Source organism: Rhinolophus sinicus, linkage group LG10 (genome assembly GCF_036562045.2).
Source record: "Rhinolophus sinicus isolate RSC01 linkage group LG10, ASM3656204v1, whole genome shotgun sequence".
In the NCBI taxonomy this organism is placed as follows: domain Eukaryota; kingdom Metazoa; phylum Chordata; class Mammalia; order Chiroptera; family Rhinolophidae; genus Rhinolophus; species Rhinolophus sinicus.
The window spans coordinates 4,495,604-4,511,961 of record NC_133759.1 but is presented as its reverse complement, the minus strand read 5'-3'; the positions used below and the strand labels follow the sequence as shown (position 1 = coordinate 4,511,961).

At 54.6% G+C, this 16,358-nt stretch overlaps 1 protein-coding gene across 1 annotated transcript in view; it reads right to left on the bottom strand.

Annotated features, from left to right (window-relative positions):
* The window catches only part of ITPR1 (inositol 1,4,5-trisphosphate receptor type 1), a 293,300-nt gene that overhangs the window by 50,444 nt on the left and 226,498 nt on the right, over window positions 1–16,358 (bottom strand). Inside the window, exons 47-52 of the mRNA XM_074312232.1 lie at window positions 11,161–11,361; window positions 9,537–9,647; window positions 7,266–7,361; window positions 5,519–5,641; window positions 4,410–4,514; window positions 1,385–1,577 (exon numbers count right to left, since the gene is read on the bottom strand). Coding sequence (XP_074168333.1) covers window positions 1,385–1,577; window positions 4,410–4,514; window positions 5,519–5,641; window positions 7,266–7,361; window positions 9,537–9,647; window positions 11,161–11,361 — 829 coding nt within the window. The remainder of the gene's footprint in view (window positions 1–1,384; window positions 1,578–4,409; window positions 4,515–5,518; window positions 5,642–7,265; window positions 7,362–9,536; window positions 9,648–11,160; window positions 11,362–16,358) is intronic.

The following is a 16,358-nucleotide window of genomic DNA, read 5'->3' as shown; positions in this document are numbered from 1 at the left end:
TCGGGGTGTCTCTTTTTCTCTTATTGCCCCAGCATGGAACTGTGTAGATGGTCAGCACTATTCACGGTGCTTGGGTTGGAGCAGCTCAAGTGAGGCCCGCAGTGGGTGACAAGGACACGCTGACAGGGGAGAATCTGCCCGAGGCCCGTACCAAGGAGGCACGTGTGCTGTCCTGCGAACGGCCTCCTGACCTCTGTCCGATGCCGGGCACAGGGCTGGGGGAGGAATGGGTTTGGCCCATTTTGGGATGGTTTCAAGTGCTGGACCGTGACATGTCCCTCAGAGGTGAGAGAAAATACGGCGGGGGTGAGACGGGAACGGGCCTTCTGGCCAACTTGCTTGCCCAACCCTCTCTGCCACCAGCCAAATCTTGGGGTGCAGGGACATAGTGAGAAAAGCGGTGACAGAAGCAGCCTGCAGTAAGGGAGGCTGGTCTGTTCCTGCTCAGATCGGTGGGGGGCAGGAAGAGGATGGAAGCTCCCAGAAGCTGACCTCCAACCCAGCTTCCCCTCCCGTGGCCCCACCCCACAGAGGGCGCCCCAAAGATCACAAGTGCAGCTGGAATCCAGGGCTTCCAATGAAATATCCAGCTCCTGACTGACCGACGGAAATAAAGCTCCCGCCTTTCTACGCGGGTCACAGCAGTCGGTGCGCGTGTACTGAAGGGACACATTAAAACGCTAACAAAACCAGGAGCGGGCCCCGTCCCAGTGTTTCTAATGAGCAACTGCCACCGGGATGGCAGCGCTTCATCCGGGACCTGCTGCTGAGCATCGCCTGTGGCCGCGATCCCGCCGCCTGGAAGCGGACACTCGAGTCTAAAACCCGAGCTGCCGTTTGAAAGCGGAAAAGCAGCGTCTGCCGAGCAGGCGCGCGGGCCTGCGGGCCGCCCGGCCAGCTGAGCTCGCTGCTCAGGTGCGCGCCCTCCTGAGCGCTCAGGGCCCGGCCTCCTCTCCCTCCTTCCTGCTCCCTACGTCAAGGTACCCAAAGGGCATTCCAGAATCCCACCGAGTCCGGCCAGCGCAGCCGGAAGGAAGCTTGGCAGGGGAGGCGCCCCCTGAGGCGGGAGCACATTCAGCGCGACACAGGTGTGACCAGAGGTGGGAGCACCGTAAACCACAGCACCTCCGCTCCCACCTGGAGCAGCACACGCCCACCCGCACGCAGCGCCACGCCCACCCGCACGCAGCGCCACGCCCACCCGCACGCAGCGCCACGCCCACCCGCACGCAGCGCCACGCCCACCCGCACGCAGCGCCACGCCCACCCGCACGCAGTGCCACACCCACCTGGAGCAGTACACGCCCACCTGCACGCAGTGCCACGCCCACCCGCACGCAGCGCCACGCCCAGAACCACCTGCGCCGCAGGCGGACCCACCCACCTCGGAGCTTCTTTTGCCAGTTCATCTCATTGAAGAGGTCCTCGGAGCGCAGGAAGAAGTCGTTGATCTTGCTGCCCTGCTCGTCCCTCTCCGTAGTGTAGTATATTCGCAGCTTCGACTCCTTGGTTAGGAATTCACATATGCTGGGCACGGGGAAGACGATCTGCTCCATGGTCCGGTCCAGTCGGACAATCTGGGGGGACACACGGAGGGGCTGACACAGCGGTTCGCACAAACCTCGCTCAGGACTGGCCGACCGGCCACGGCTCAGTGCCCAAGACGGGCGGAATACAGACCTCTGCTCGACCCTTCTCTGCTTGGACGACGCCCACACTGGGCTGCGTCTCAGATTCACAGGGAACAGTTTCGGCAAGTCTGCACGAGTATTTTCTCACCTCATTCTACTATGACTAACTTACCTGGAGCGACATTAGCTGTGCTTTGTGCACACATTCAGCTGGGGCTCCAGGCTGGGCCTTCCAATGGTATGTGCTGCAATGACGGCACAGCTCCGTGGGTGTGTGTGTCCTGTCCAAAAGCACGGCCACTAGTCCCACGTGGCCACCGGGCACTGGCACACGTGGCTCGGGGACAGCAGGGCTGAATGGTTCATTTTCCTTGATTTTAACAGTCACACATGGCTAATGGCTCTTACATTGGCCAGTACACCTCTTCTAAGACCCCTTCTCAGACAGGAAGATTGGGTTGTTTTCCTAGGTAGGAGCTTTACAAACAGATCTTTGGTTTATCCAGTTGTGGTGACGTCCTACCCCTGGTCACAGTGTCTAAAATAAAATGCGTGCTGCAGGAACCAGTGTGCTCACTTAGCACGGGCTTTGTCAGGCCCCAGGGGGACACCTCATGGGCTTTCTCCACACCGTTCCCAGACTGGCTCAGTCCCCAGAGAGGAGGCAGTCTGGTCAGGATTGTTCAAATTCTAAGACACTGTGTTGAGTCACAGTCATGGGGGCTAGAGATTTCCAAAGGGGGCCGGGGTGCAGCACAATAGGGACACGGCCTCTCTTTATTCTTCCTCTCCAGGGCCTGGAGAAGTCAGCGGAGGCCCAGGGCCAACACCCCTACAGGAAGATCTGGTTCTCGCTCTCCTTGCTGCAGCAAGGTCAAGCTGTCGTGGGAAACTCTCTCAGGGGTGAGGCAGGTTCCCACAGCCCTGGCTCCATAAATTCTGGGAGACGTGGTCTTTAGACCAATGGTTCCCAAATCGCGCTGGAGATCAGGTTACAGGAAGCTTCACTATCACACCGATCCTGATCCCTACGCCAACCTCACTGAACCGGAATTGTGAGGTCGGGCTGGTGACAGGAGCCCGCCTGTGATCCAGCTCCCCACGTGACGCTGGTGTGCACACAGGCTCAGGGACCAAGGTTTCAGAGCCTGCCTGCCAGCTTCACAGTCAGGTGGGCTCTGCCTCAGCCCCTCTTCATTCTAGGACCTCAGAAGTGCACCTGGGCTCGGGAGGTAACGGAGGAGGAGACGGGAGGCCTGCTGGCCAGAACTGAGTGCCAGGGTCAGGGCTACCCAGCCTCACTGACCAGACTGAAGGCCCCCATGCTCTGGCGTTGCACAGCTAATGCCCTCGGGAAACTGGAAGAGCTGGCTGGCTGGCCCAGGGCAGGACTGGAGAGCTGGGCAGAGCAGGCCTGGTCATTTCTCCTGATCATTTAAGATCCACCCACACCCCGTTTTCAGCAGACGTACAACTGGGAGTCAGGAGAACACACTGCAGCCTTTCTCCCACCCTAACGGGTGTGTGTGAGACCTTGTTCACACCTCTTAGCCTGACCAAGCTTCAGCGTCTCCCCAGTGAATCGAGGAGCTCCGTGAGGTGATGTCTGAAATTGCACTCCCCTCTGCAAACACCTAAAGCTTGTCCTTTAAGGGCTCCAGAGGAGAGCTGGCCCTCCCATCAGCTTCTACCATAGTTGTTAACAATACGTTAAGAGTATGTGTCCACTTACGTGGTCATGGGCAACTAATCAGGGAGACGATGCACTTTATTAGGACAGCCCAGAGACTGGAGACACGGGTAAGAATCGAGTCTTAACAAGTCTCCGTCCTGAATACTTTATGTGGCCTGAAGGGGTCTTCAGTCCTTCAGAGTCTGTGTTCCAACACTGACAGTGAGTTTGTGCATTTCCTCATCACCCAAACAAGGCCTGTCGCCCCGACTGCCTCGAGCCTGGAGTCAGAAGTCCCTTCCACCTGCACACTGAGACAATGCAGGTAACACAAAGCGCACCCACAGGCCCTGGGCGGGCACACCTGGATTATTATTCCAGCCCTGCCACTGATAACTGGACAAGTGACATATCCTCTCTGCCTCTTATTTCAGAGTTTTCCCGTCTGCAAAATGAAGTGGAGCCTACTGAACTCACAAAGGATTAGTAGGGTTTGGAGTGTGTGTCTTTTTAATGGGGCACCGATCATATCACTCCTCTGTGCAGAAGTGTCCCCAGGTCCCCACTGCTCTCAGGGTAAAGTCCAGCCCTCTCGTGGAGGCTGAGCCGACTCTGCAGGGGCAGGGCCGTCTGTGTCTCCTTTCTGATCAGTACTGCCCGCCCTCTTGCTCACTAAAGTCCAGCCACAAGGCCTTGCGCCAGCATTTCCCGCCTCAGGGCCTCCCCTCGCTGTTACCCCCATGTCTGAGAAGCTCTGCTCTGCACTCTCTGCCGGTTCCACCCTCATTTTCCTTCAGGTCTGTGCTTAGAAGTCACTCTTTAGAACAGGCCTCCCTGACCACAGCCGACCGTGGGTCCCCCTGCTGGACTTTCTTAGAAGGCCTTGCACTTGTCCTCGTGGCCGGGGCAGGATTCATACTGCATGCCACCCCTTGTGCGGGCTTGCTCAGTGCCCGCCTCCTGCACCAGGACTGCCTCGGCCATCACTAGACGTTCAGCCCCGAGTGCAGGACCTGGTACACGGCAGGCGCTCACAACGCCTCACTGTGCAGACGGCGCACGTGTGGGCCCAGCACAGGCCTGAGCCCGGCGCCTGCTCGCGTTACCTCGATCTGGGCCGTGTGCTTGGCGTAGAACTCCAGGGCGGCGTCCCCCTCGGCCTGGCCCCCGGGCTTCAGCATGCTCTGCAGCTCCTTGTTGTGTCGGGCCAGCTAGGACACAAGGGACACAGGAGGGAAGTGCGTGTCTCTCTGCAAGGGCAACGACGCGGGTGGACAGGAGGCAGAAGGACGGGTGGCGGGCTGAGGGCACAGGGGCAGCAGGCAGCCTTCACCCATCAAGGCGCCCGGCAGCTATTCCGGGAGCTGGGCAGGACAGCACGGAAAGCGCACACCCACGCAAGGCCCCACGTCCCCCCGATTTCTTTAGCCAGGCAGGGGGGAGACGGGGTTTCTGTACGGCCCTGGAGCGTCCGTTCACAAGGTTCAGACACCCTCTTGGTGGCCAAGTGCCAGGAACGCAGGAGACAAGGGCGGGAGAAGGCTTTCCCTTCTGCCAGCAGCGTGCTGTCGCAGTGCCTAGCGACCTTCGGCCCAACACTGTCATTGTTTCAGGTCTAATTCCTGGACCTAAGAGGTGACAGGGACAGAAGCACCAGCCTGCAGCGATGGCAGGCTGCTTGCACACTGGCAAGCGAAGGCACGGTGACCTCCAGAAACAGGAAGTGTCTTCAAAAGCCCAGCCCCTTGGGAAGAGAATTACACAACAGGGCGTTTTGATGCCAGGCTAGGAAGGATTACCACATCCCCCAAAAGGCAAACAAAAGGAGGTCACAATGACAAGTCGGCTGCTAAAGATTTCCAAACGCGACAGCCAAGGCAGCTGAGGTTGATTTCTTTAGATGGTTAAGAGACGCATCAATATTTATGAGGAGTCTGAGACTCCTTTCAGTCGTCTCCAGACACAGTCACCAACCAGTACGTGCTGCTGCTCAGTGGGAATGTGTTTAGAAGTGTGTGTGTGGGGGGATTTCCAGGGACGTGACCCACCAGAGTGGTAACACATCGTCCTGGGACTCAGCTCAGCGGGTCAGGCCACCCTGGTACCTGGGAGCCTCGTGGTCATGAGCACAAACGAGCCTCAGTGAGAGCCAGGGGAAAGGCACGTCCTGCTCAGACTTGTGGCATGTGGCAGGGGGCCCGGGCAGAGGTGGTACCTGGTGAGCTAGTATGTAGATGTTGTGCCCCACGTTCCTGGGGGAGGCAGCCCCCTCCTCGCCATTCTCTCCATCCTCAAACCCCACTTCCCCTTGCATGTAGGCTTTCTTGATCACTTCCACCTGCAAGAAGGGCCAAGCGAACAAAACCCCTGCGTCAAGGAGGACCCGTGCAGCCTGGCAAGTACAGCACACACGCCGTCAGCCCCTCCCCCCAGCACTCTTTCCGACTGGTGTGGGCACAGCCCCAGAACCCTTCTCAGCACTGCCACCGGCAGCCACTACCCAGCACCCTCCACTGCCACGAGAAGTGAAACCCACTCGCGCTCCCTTGACCAACAGACACGCTGTGGGTAGCGCATGCCCTTCTACTTGAGCGAGGGATGATGCCACAGGACATTAGGCTACTTCTCAGTATCCGAGACCAAGGGTGTGGGGGGCCCCACACTTCTGTGCTGACACCAGGTCAGGCCCTGGAAATAATTCTGGAGACAGGCTCCTTGCTCTTGGAGCTGGATTTTAGGACAGTCCTCTCTCAAATGGAACAGACAAGTTGCCTAGGATGTGGGGGCTGGAACTCTCACACGCATGCATACACACGTGTGCATACGTTCTGGACATCAGGGCTTCCCTGCTGTGTGTAGATGGAGTCTTAGAACCAGGTTTGTTCCAGAAAGCCCCTGACTCTTGCCCCTTGAGCTGGGATAGTGTCACTCACCCACCGGTGGCACCCACCGCCCTCGGGGCTGCCAGTTCCCCACCAAGATGGGGGCATGCTCTCCATTCATGGGAGTTGGAATGGGGTCTCTGCGAAGCCATCCATCCCTACTCAAGCGTGACAAGCCCTAGCTGCCCCCTCCACCCAGTTACATAAGCTGTTATGTAAATGCGAGAGGATGCCCATCTTAGGCTGAGGACTCCCTCGGGACTCTGAGATCAAAGAGCTGGGCTCCTGTAAACTTCATTTAAAGGGACACGTACAGGGACTTTGGCCTGGGCCCGAGTGCACACTAGGTCACAGGCGGCAGAAACATTTTAGTGCCCTCCGTGAAGTCTGTCAGTTACAGTTTATCTGCATGGGAAAAAGTCCAGATAGAGAGTCCTGTCCTCAGCTCATGTCACTGTCTGTGAGAGCTACAGCACCCCACCTGGCAGGCACAGCCAACTGTGAACGTCACCAGTCAGAAACAAACAAGATGGTGTTTTCTTTAAAACGAAACAAAACAAACAAAAAACCTCAAAACATCAGCACCCAAGAAACACTCTTCTGTTGCCCAGACTATTGGCACCAAGAAGAGGTGTGAATTCTTTAGCTCTGGACGAAGACACGGTGCAAAGAGCAGCTGTGAATGAGGAAGGAGAAGAAAAGGGGCTGCGATTCGAGAAGGCTGGAGGGTGTGCCAGGCCCTGGGCTAGGGCCTGCCCAAGGTGACCCAGCAAAAGGGCACAGCCGTGGACCCAGACTCCCATCTGTGGGCTCCTGGGCCACTGCCTGAGCTGTCTGCCATGAGGGGTGCGGGTGGCAGCCCTGTGGTCGTGCCCGAGGGAAGAGGGCAGGGCACCATTCACCAGGGCAGCGCCTCATCTCCCTTCCCAGTCAGAGGCCTGGGGCCCTCGTGCTCTCCATGCTCCTCATCTGATCTGGGGCATCTTTAAGGAAAGCTCAGGGAAGCCCGTTCCCGCTCGGGAGGCCACAAAGCAAGCTCTGCCGTGACCGGCGCCAGGCCAGGGCCAGCCTCCGACTCACCAGCTCCTTGGGCCGCATGTTATACAGTATCCGCTCGGCGTTCTCACTGTCATGCCTGCTCTCCATGATGGCCAGCAGCAGCTTGGACGCATTGTTCTACGCAGGGAAGCAGAGGGAGGAGGAATGGAGGCAGCCTCACGGGTGGCGGCCGGCATGCACGTGCCCATGACACGGTGCTGCGTCCTGGTCAGACAGACATTTCACCCCACGGGAGAGCCGTGGCGAAGGACACCAGAAACCGCCTGCCCCAGACAGACAGTGCGCCACTTCAGACCCCGAAACACGTCTGCGGGCTCTGATGTGGGTCTTAGAGGTGTACAGTCATTTGGGCACAGTTTCTCCCTAATGTTTCCTGGTACCGGTCCTGGTGGAAACTGGAAATTTAACATGGGTGTTGTGGGTACGCGGGCCCCCCATGGGGACGGTTGTCAGGAGAACCTGCTCTCTAGACCCAGGATGCCTCCCGGGGGGCGTGGTTAGAGACACTGTCATTCAGCCTCGGAGGCCAGAGAATGTGGACAATGAAGGTGACTCTTCCCAAGGTGACCCAGTAAAAGGGCAGAGCTGAGGACCTTCAAATATTGCCATCAGCTCTCAAAAGCCCTCATATTATAATGAGTACAGCTGACAGCAGTTCACAAAAGGGCGAAATGAGCGCCGGGTGCCCTGTGCGTGCCAAAACATGATATCCCGTCGCAGTTTCACGGGTCCACACCCTGCTCTCCTGGCGTGACCTCATTTGAGGGCCTGGCCTATGTCGTCTGTAGGCTTGTGTGTGTTAGGACGTGAAAGCCGTTGTTTTGGGGGACGGGGGCAGTATTTCTTTCCTCCCCAAGTGCAAGTCACAGCAGTGCACTCAGGCTGCTGTGCTATCGAACGGGGGCTTTTCAAAGGGCAGACATTTGTGTACTAATCCACAGATCACGGGATGAGTCGAAACAGTCACTGAAAGGCTGACCAGGTGCACACGGAATGCCCAGTTTATTTCAGGTTCTCATAGAGACTCTGATAAGCGGTGGTCAGGGGTGGGAGCTTGAATGACGTTGGGGTCAAATGTACAACACAAGTTGTAAAAGGAGGTAAAAATAGCCATAAAAGCTTCTATTTCATTCTTACACCCAAATCAACTGTTAGTTTGGACGCTCGCTACTAAATACTTAGGGAACAATAAAAATAACCGTGCAATTCCTATGCCTGTGTGTTCCTAACACCTCTGCAATGACCGTTCTCTCCTGTGATACCGTTTACGCAATAAATACGGGTCCGCTTTGCGGCTAAACCCTGTCGTTCTGGGCGGTTCCGTGACATGAGCACGTGCTCGCTGCTGTGGACGGTGTAGGACAGGACAGACCCCAACGCGCCCCGACCTGGGAATGGTGAAGAAGGCAAAGTGCTCAGTGAGGCTGACATGAGATACACGTTAGACCCCAGGGTGGGCTGCAAGTTCAGTTCTCAGAACTGGTGTTTTGAACTTGTAGAGAAACTCTGGAACCCTGACATAGAAGTGAGGGCTTGTTTTTGGGTTTTTTTGGGCACGCTTAAGAAATCAACCTCAGGAACGGTAACAGCTTCTCGACTAGCCGAGAGGCCGGCCTGCAAACCCGGCGGCTGAGCACCTTGAAGTCACTACTTTTAGGCCTGAAACCATTTCGTGCAACAGAGGCACCGAGTCAGTGGATCTCCCACATCAGGCTTCCAGAGCTCAACATCTGTACGTGATTCCGAGAAGCCTGTCAGAGGCCAGGTCGCTGCGGGCCAGGGAACTATTCTCATTTTAAACCAACATTTACGAGCCACCTTCTGCTAAATCAACAACAGAATCGAAAAAAGTATTCCCTGGCAATGTGAAAATAGCATTTTTGGGGCCTATGTAGGTTTCACTGTATGATCTTCAACAGGCCCTTTTTCCTCAATGGAAAATACTCACACAGGGAATGGTCGCCCCACTGTTTCCTGGCCAGGCCTTTCGGAATCAAGGCTTTGAGGGCTTGCCTGCGGCTCGAATGGGCCTGTCAGCTGGGAGCAATGACTTCTCACTTGCTGTGACCCGAGACATGACGAGCTGCTCTCCTGTCACAAGACCCTTACTTGGAAGCGAAAGACTGAAGTTCTGCGTTTTAGTCAGAACTTGCAACGTGGATCATTCGTTTAGTTGAAAAGATCTGCCTTTAATATTTAGTTTCACAACAATGGCCAGGTCACATGCTCAGGCAAAACGCAAAAGTGACTGTTTCCAAATGCTACTGTGTTTGGCTTTCAGGGCCTACTTGCCTTCAGCTCCAAGACTAGGTCCATCCTCTTCTTTCCCAAAGGATTGATGTCATTGAGGATCAGGGCTGTGATGATGTCAATGCCATTGGACTCGTGGGTGGCGATGCAGTTCTGGGGACACACACACACACACACACACACACACACACACACGCTGGTCATAAATCAGACGTCAGTGCCAACAGGCTGAACTGCTATTTCAACACAATGCTCGCCACTCCCAGCAATGTCTCTAGGGGAGAGCTGCAAATTTTCCGTGAGAAAGTGGTAAAAATAAAAGACAGATGAAAATCTCTAGTTTCAGAATTAACAGTAAACAGTAGGAAAGTCCCCATGCACTGGAACTGATAAATTGGTCGTGTCTAATCCAGACAGTGCAGGGGAGTCGGCTTTTGTTCTTAAGGGAAAATATGGTGTGTGACTGATTCTGGGCTCTGGGCCCCGTTTTCCCCTTTCATGGTGTGTTCCATTCTCTGTACATCACTCAGTGTTCAACTGCGTACTTTTACTTAAGGCTTACGCTTGGAAAGCAAGTTTCCTGTTCAATTCACACATGAAAATTAATCCTCTCCCCCCAGGTAAGATCCCCGTTTGCAGCAGACCTCAGTCCAATGTTCCTTTTAACAGGAACACTGCTTGGCAGAAAAGCAAATGTGAGGTTATAAGGAAATAGACTCAGATGTCAGATAAAGCCTTTTCCCACAAGGCTGTTGTAATTTGTTGGTTCCTATTCATTACATTGGACTACACCCTCTGTCTCATCAGGGAACTGGGCGAGGAAAGCGGACTTAACCAAACGCTAGCCTCATACTCATAGTCAACTAAGACAAGGTTTTTAACACACCGTGAGTTGTCCCTCTTGGAAGCCGTTCTGCTCCTCTGAAGGGAGGTTCTGGCCTTGTTCTCCACTAACCAACCACATCCTACCTTCCCTGGCCACTGGGTTTAGAACTGGCCATTTAAGGCACCGGCCTACCCCTTGCAGCCAGCATAGAGCTGTAATTTGAGTAAAAATCATACTCATCCTTGCACTAACACAGAAACTCATAAAACCTGGGAGAAGCAACGACTCTACTCAAGAAACTATTGGGTTCCACTCTCAAACTACACTTCCTGAGAGGCCAAGGTCAAAACTAACGGATCCTTCTCTTCTCTGAATGTCTGCGGTGCTGAAATCTGGACCATACATTTTCTCACATGACTTTCAAGCTATCTTACATATAGCAAGGTTTCTCTCCAGCTGGGTTTAAACTTCCTTGCATTAAGTAGCCATGTTTTGAGTCTTCCCTAGCATTTAAGATAGAACTCAGTCTTCTGGTCTTAATTTAACTCCAACTTTAATATCTATCCCTGGTCAAGTTCAACTTAGACATTCAAACTAAACCAAGCCGAGCCAAGTGAGGACAAACCAACATCCGTGACTAGGTCAAGTTCTGAAGCATAAAAAGCCCCAGAGCTCCTTCCTGATTGTTGGGAAAATGCCCTTCAGTTCTACTGACCACTGAGGCTGCCAGGCTGGTGCTATGTGACTTCTGAACTAGGAAGTTCCCCGGGAACAACATTTCCGAAAGGACAACCTTCCTCCTTACGCCCCTCCCCCATTCCAAAATAAAAGTGGGCTTACCTGGTTCTCATGGCAAGGTCCTTGACAGTATTCGGTCAGACTTTCCAGGGTTTGGTTGATGAGGGCGACGTTCTTTTCATTGATGTAGAGCCCGAGAAGACCAAGGCCTCCAGTTGTGCTTCCACAAATACAGTCCAGAAACTGCAGGGTCTCACATACCAAATTGTAGTTGGTCTTGTTATTTTGGCAACGCAAGAAGTTCTGCAATCAGGCGGTCCCCAGGTTGGAGAGGAAAGGCAGAGAGAAGAGGGAAAAGGTCATCACCCTGCCATTTTGATAGTATCTAATGGGTTGGTGCCCTGGATGGAACACCAGCTACGCAGAGGAACAGCACTGGGCAGAACGGAAGGGCCAGCCCCCAGGGTGGTCACCATGGACGTGGTCTGTGGTCACGGCCCGACACCGGGCTGGCCCTCGAGGGTGCTTTGATCCGGGATGCGGTGGAGGAGGGCTCTTCTTTGACAAGGCACGTCAGTCTCCTTTTCAAGCTCCCATTTCTCTCTTTCCCCCTCCAGCCCAGCCGTCCTCTCCAGTCTTAAGCTCAGAGGCAGCTGACATTTCCAAGGGCAGTGGTTATGCGGGAACGATGATGGTGTGGTCTGAACGCTGGATCTCAGCGCCTAGCACCGGGATGGTTCACCACAAAATAAGGTGTTAGGCTGGCGCCAGGGTGGAGAACCTGGATTACCTTGCACGGCCATTTCCATTGTTAAAGGAACAGGCACGAGGGAGTACGTGCGTGGGCTTGTGTGCACGTTCCTGGGGAAGGTACATATTCTCCAGGTAAACTTGTAATGTTAACAAGTGACACGAGAGCTGGTACTTCCTCAACAAAATCAAGCAGCCACATCCAAACACCTGAAAGGGCAGAGTCTATTTTGATAAAGAGGAGATTTTTGTCAGAGACTCCATTAATCTCTTCTTAAAAAGAAGCAAAAATTAACTACAAATATTTGTTTGTGCATAGTTACAAAAGTTACACGTGTTTACCGTAGAAAATCGGTTCCACAAAAGCTAGAACCCAACGATCAGATGAATGCGACCTTCGACCTGGCAATTACACGTCTATGAACTACTGACGACTGCTCACTGAGTATGTGCTGGGTGATCACCGCAGCGCTGTCTGCAAGTGAAGGGCTGGAAACCACCTAAATGCCCATCAGCCAGGGAGGAGTTACTGCAGTGTATCAACATCACTTAATGTTGTAAATGAGAAAGACTGAGGCAGGTCTGTATGTGCCAATATGGAAAGACCTCTAGGACATGCTGTTAAGTTACAACAACAACAAGGCCAAGGTGAGTATGTATTCAGTGCTCCCATCCAAATACCTAGAAAAAGGAGAGAATGGTACCGTCCAAACCAACAAGAGCTCTTTCTGGGTAGAAGGGTAGGAATGGGAAGAGGGGCAGTTCTTTTTAACTAAATGCTTACTTTCATTTGAACATTTATAGCGACAATATATTTGTGTATTCCTTGTGTAATTAAAACATTTATAAATGCAGATTAAAAGCTGGCAAACAAGTCTAACATTTGACTCATCATCAAACTACCCCCCATTAACCTCAGTACCTCATGCTCCAGCCTCCTGACTAGTCTAAAAATTGAACCTCATTCAGATCTGGGCGGGGGGTGCAGGAAGGACAGACGATTTGGGACCATGTGGGCTTTTGGAAGGTGACTGTTTTTCAAAGGGCCACAGGAAGCCAGAGGAGGCTTTCGCAGCCATTCCTTGCTCCAGCTCCTCAGGGACGATGCTACCTGTGAGGGTCTGGCTGAGCCGTCCCCATGCAGCATAGGGTTGGGGAATATTCAGGAAGAGGGCAGGAGAGGGCGTGATGACCCAAGGCTGAAATTCACAGCGGCTCTCAAGGCTGACTTGCCTCTCAGACTCCTGTCACCGCTCCCTCCATGCCCCTCTGCCCAGTGATGTCACCGCTCCCTCCATGCCCCTCTCTGCCCAGTGATGTCACCGCTCCCTCCGTGCCCCTCTCTGCCCAGTGATGTCACCGCTCCCTCCGTGCCCCTCTCTGCCCAGTGATGTCACCGCTCCCTCCGTGCCCCTCTCTGCCCAGTGATGTCACCGCTCCCTCCATGCCCCTCTCTGCCCAGTGATGTCACTGCTCCCACCATGCCCCTCTCTGCCCAGTGATGTCACCGCTCCCTCCATGCCCCTCTCTGCCCAGTGATGTCACCGCTCCCTCCATGCCCCTCTCTGCCCAGTGATGTCACTGCTCCCACCATGCCCCTCTCTGCCCAGTGATGTCACCGCTCCCACCATGCCCCTCTCTGCCCAGTGATGTCACCGCTCCCTCCATGCCCCTCTCTGCCCAGTGATGTCACCGCTCCCACCATGCCCCTCTCTGCCCAGTGATGTCACCGCTCCCTCCATGCCCCTCTCTGCCCAGTGATGTCACCGCTCCCTCCATGCCCCTCTCTGCCCAGTGATGTCACCGCTCCCTCCATGCCCCTCTGCCCAGTGATGTCACCGCTCCCTCCATGCCCCTCTGCCTAGCAGCAAAGAACTGCTTCCTGTCTTCCAGCATGCTCCATTCTGTTGCCTCCAGGGCTTCAGCCATGCTGTTCCCTCTGTCACTCTCTCCCTAGCTCCACCCCGATGAACTCCTCTTCCTTCTAGATGGGTCTCCAGTCCCTTCCTTCAGGAATTCCTCCCTGACCCAGTGAGACCAGAGCACGGCACACACCTCTCTCAGCCGTGCTCACACTTCATCGTGTGCTTACAGAGACGTCTGCCGGCTCTGCCCAGGACCATGCTGACAGACAGGTGCCCAGCAGCTGGCACAGAGCTCGTGTGGACCAGGAGCGTCATGAATATGACAGAAATCACCTGAATTAAACGGAATGGATGGAGGAAAGGGGACTTGGGAAGTCACCAAGGTGACATGCTCCAAACCCCATGAAGGCCAGTCGGCTGCCAACATGAAGCCTTCTCCCACCCCCACGGCTCTGCAGAATGTCTAGCCAGAGCCCCTTTTGCCTAACTCAGCTCCACTTCTTGTCCTCTACAAAGCAGAGGCGCGCCACTCACTAGGAGGCCCCCAGGAACGCCTTCTCTGCTCGGGGAACAGAGTCCCCCTCAGCACAGCACCTCCCGGCCTGCTCTGGGCTACCGAAACCCTGTTCATTCTGTGGTCTCCCCTGGAGGGCAGGGACCGAGTCGAGATGGGTGGATTAAGGAAATGAGAGACTAAGTCTGTGCTTATACAGGCTTCAGTGGAGAGACCAGGACCGGCATTCTCTAACCCAGGTGAAAGCAAAGCCGTCTCGGGAAGGATCAAAAGCACCTGCAAAATGGTTCTAGGTCAGTCCTTCCCATCGAGTTTCTCACTACTGTGAACACAGCTCGCTTAAGACAGCAACTGCCCACTTGGCCAAGTCAAACTCGGTGGCTTTATCTGTACTGAACAGTACCAACCGGAAGGTAAGGCGAGAAATATGACAAAAATCTTGGGCAACTTCAAAAGGCCAGTTCTGTCTTTCTCGGAGCTTATCTGCATTTCTTCACACCAGGGAGCAGATCACTCTCTCCTGATGAGAATGTTTTCTCCTCTCTCGACCCACAAGGAGACCCTGACCCAGAGAAACACCATGTGTCTGGAACACCACCCATAGGGCGGCACTCAGAGCTGCGGAGCCCGCTTAAAACCATCATTTTGAAAAAGGATTCCTACTGACAATTTCCTCAGTCCCTCTGTGTCGGGCTGAGTGGGCGTCTTTCAAGAGGATTCTAACCGTGGTCCGTGGGCCCTGCAGAACCCTGGGGGATCACTGGGACGCCCCCATTTCCCTGGGGAGGGAGGAAAGGAAGGTTCCAGGGTCCTGTACTTTCTCCTCTGAGAGCAGCCTTGCTTTACCTGGTCCATTTCTGCAGGAGATGTTCAACACGAGAAAGTCTGAAACCACTGACTCGGGCCGTCCTTACGGTACCTTCAGAGGTCAAACTGCTAAGTCTTTGAAAAACTATATTAAAATATGCGACATACACCCCGCCCCCTCAACACCACTGTTTTCCAGGGAGCAGCGGCTCGGATAGTAGAGTTTTGGAAGGACCCATTCAAAGGTGCTTCTGCCCATGGGACATTAGGTCAAAGGAGAGTTTTGCGAAGAGACAAGGTACACACGTCAAACTGGGACGATCTCCCCATAGGAAATGGCGAGCTGGGCCACTGTACGCTCTCCTCTGCGGAAAGGGGTCAAGCAGGGAGGGAGGCAGAGCAGGTCCAGGAAACCAGAACGGAGCTGGGGAACAGAAACAGCCGTGTGATGTTCACAGAGGGATTCTCTTCGGCAACTCTCAGCTCAGCTCCACTGAGAAGCCCTCCAGGGCCCAGCACACAGGGTTGGTTCTCCTGCTCTGACCCACCTAATCTGACGACAACGCTACCACTGTGTCACTTGTCATACTGCCCCGCGATCTGCAGCTGCCTGTGGTTCCTGCCCTAGACCCTCAGCTCAGTGAGGGGGGTGAGATCTCTGTCACCAGGCCCGGGCCCAGGGCAGGTGCACAGCACAGGCAGGGTCTCAGCGTACTGTCCCTTTGCAGCCATGGTTGGTGAGACCCGTGCACTGCTCCAGGGGGACAGTCCAGGGCACTAACCATAAGCTCAGCCTAGAAAGAGTGCAGGAAGCAGGGTGGTCCTGCCCCCACAAAGCTGGTAGGCCAGCCTGGCTTTCAGGGTGTCATCACACTCCCGTGGCCTGTCTCCTCCTGACAGTGCAGACATGGAAAGTGGAGGGGACACAGCTGGCCTTCAGAGAGACACCAGCCAGTGAGACTGTAAACAAACCCTGGACCTTTGGGTCATGGGTGCTTTGCCCTCCCTGATTGAGCTCGGCAGTCCCAGGTAAGTGGATCTAGGGCTGAAGGTTCCAAGTCTAAAGGAGGAAAGTTTGAACAACAGGCAAGGAAAGAAAACTGACAGCCAAGATCCCAACTCAGATGTCGACAGGCATCAAGCAGATGTCAGCAGAGGCAGCAAAGAGTAGAAAACGCCGGCCCCATGTGGCCAACAGTGGGGTTTTGGTGAATCCTTTCCTTTTAAATATGGGCTAGATTTGTTGGTCAGTGACCTTGGGCCACTTTTTCAAAGCACCGACTCCTGAGACCAATTTGATTACAAATCAAATTTGAAAACCAGTGTAGCAGGTATAGCTCTGCAGACTTCACCCAGTTCCATTG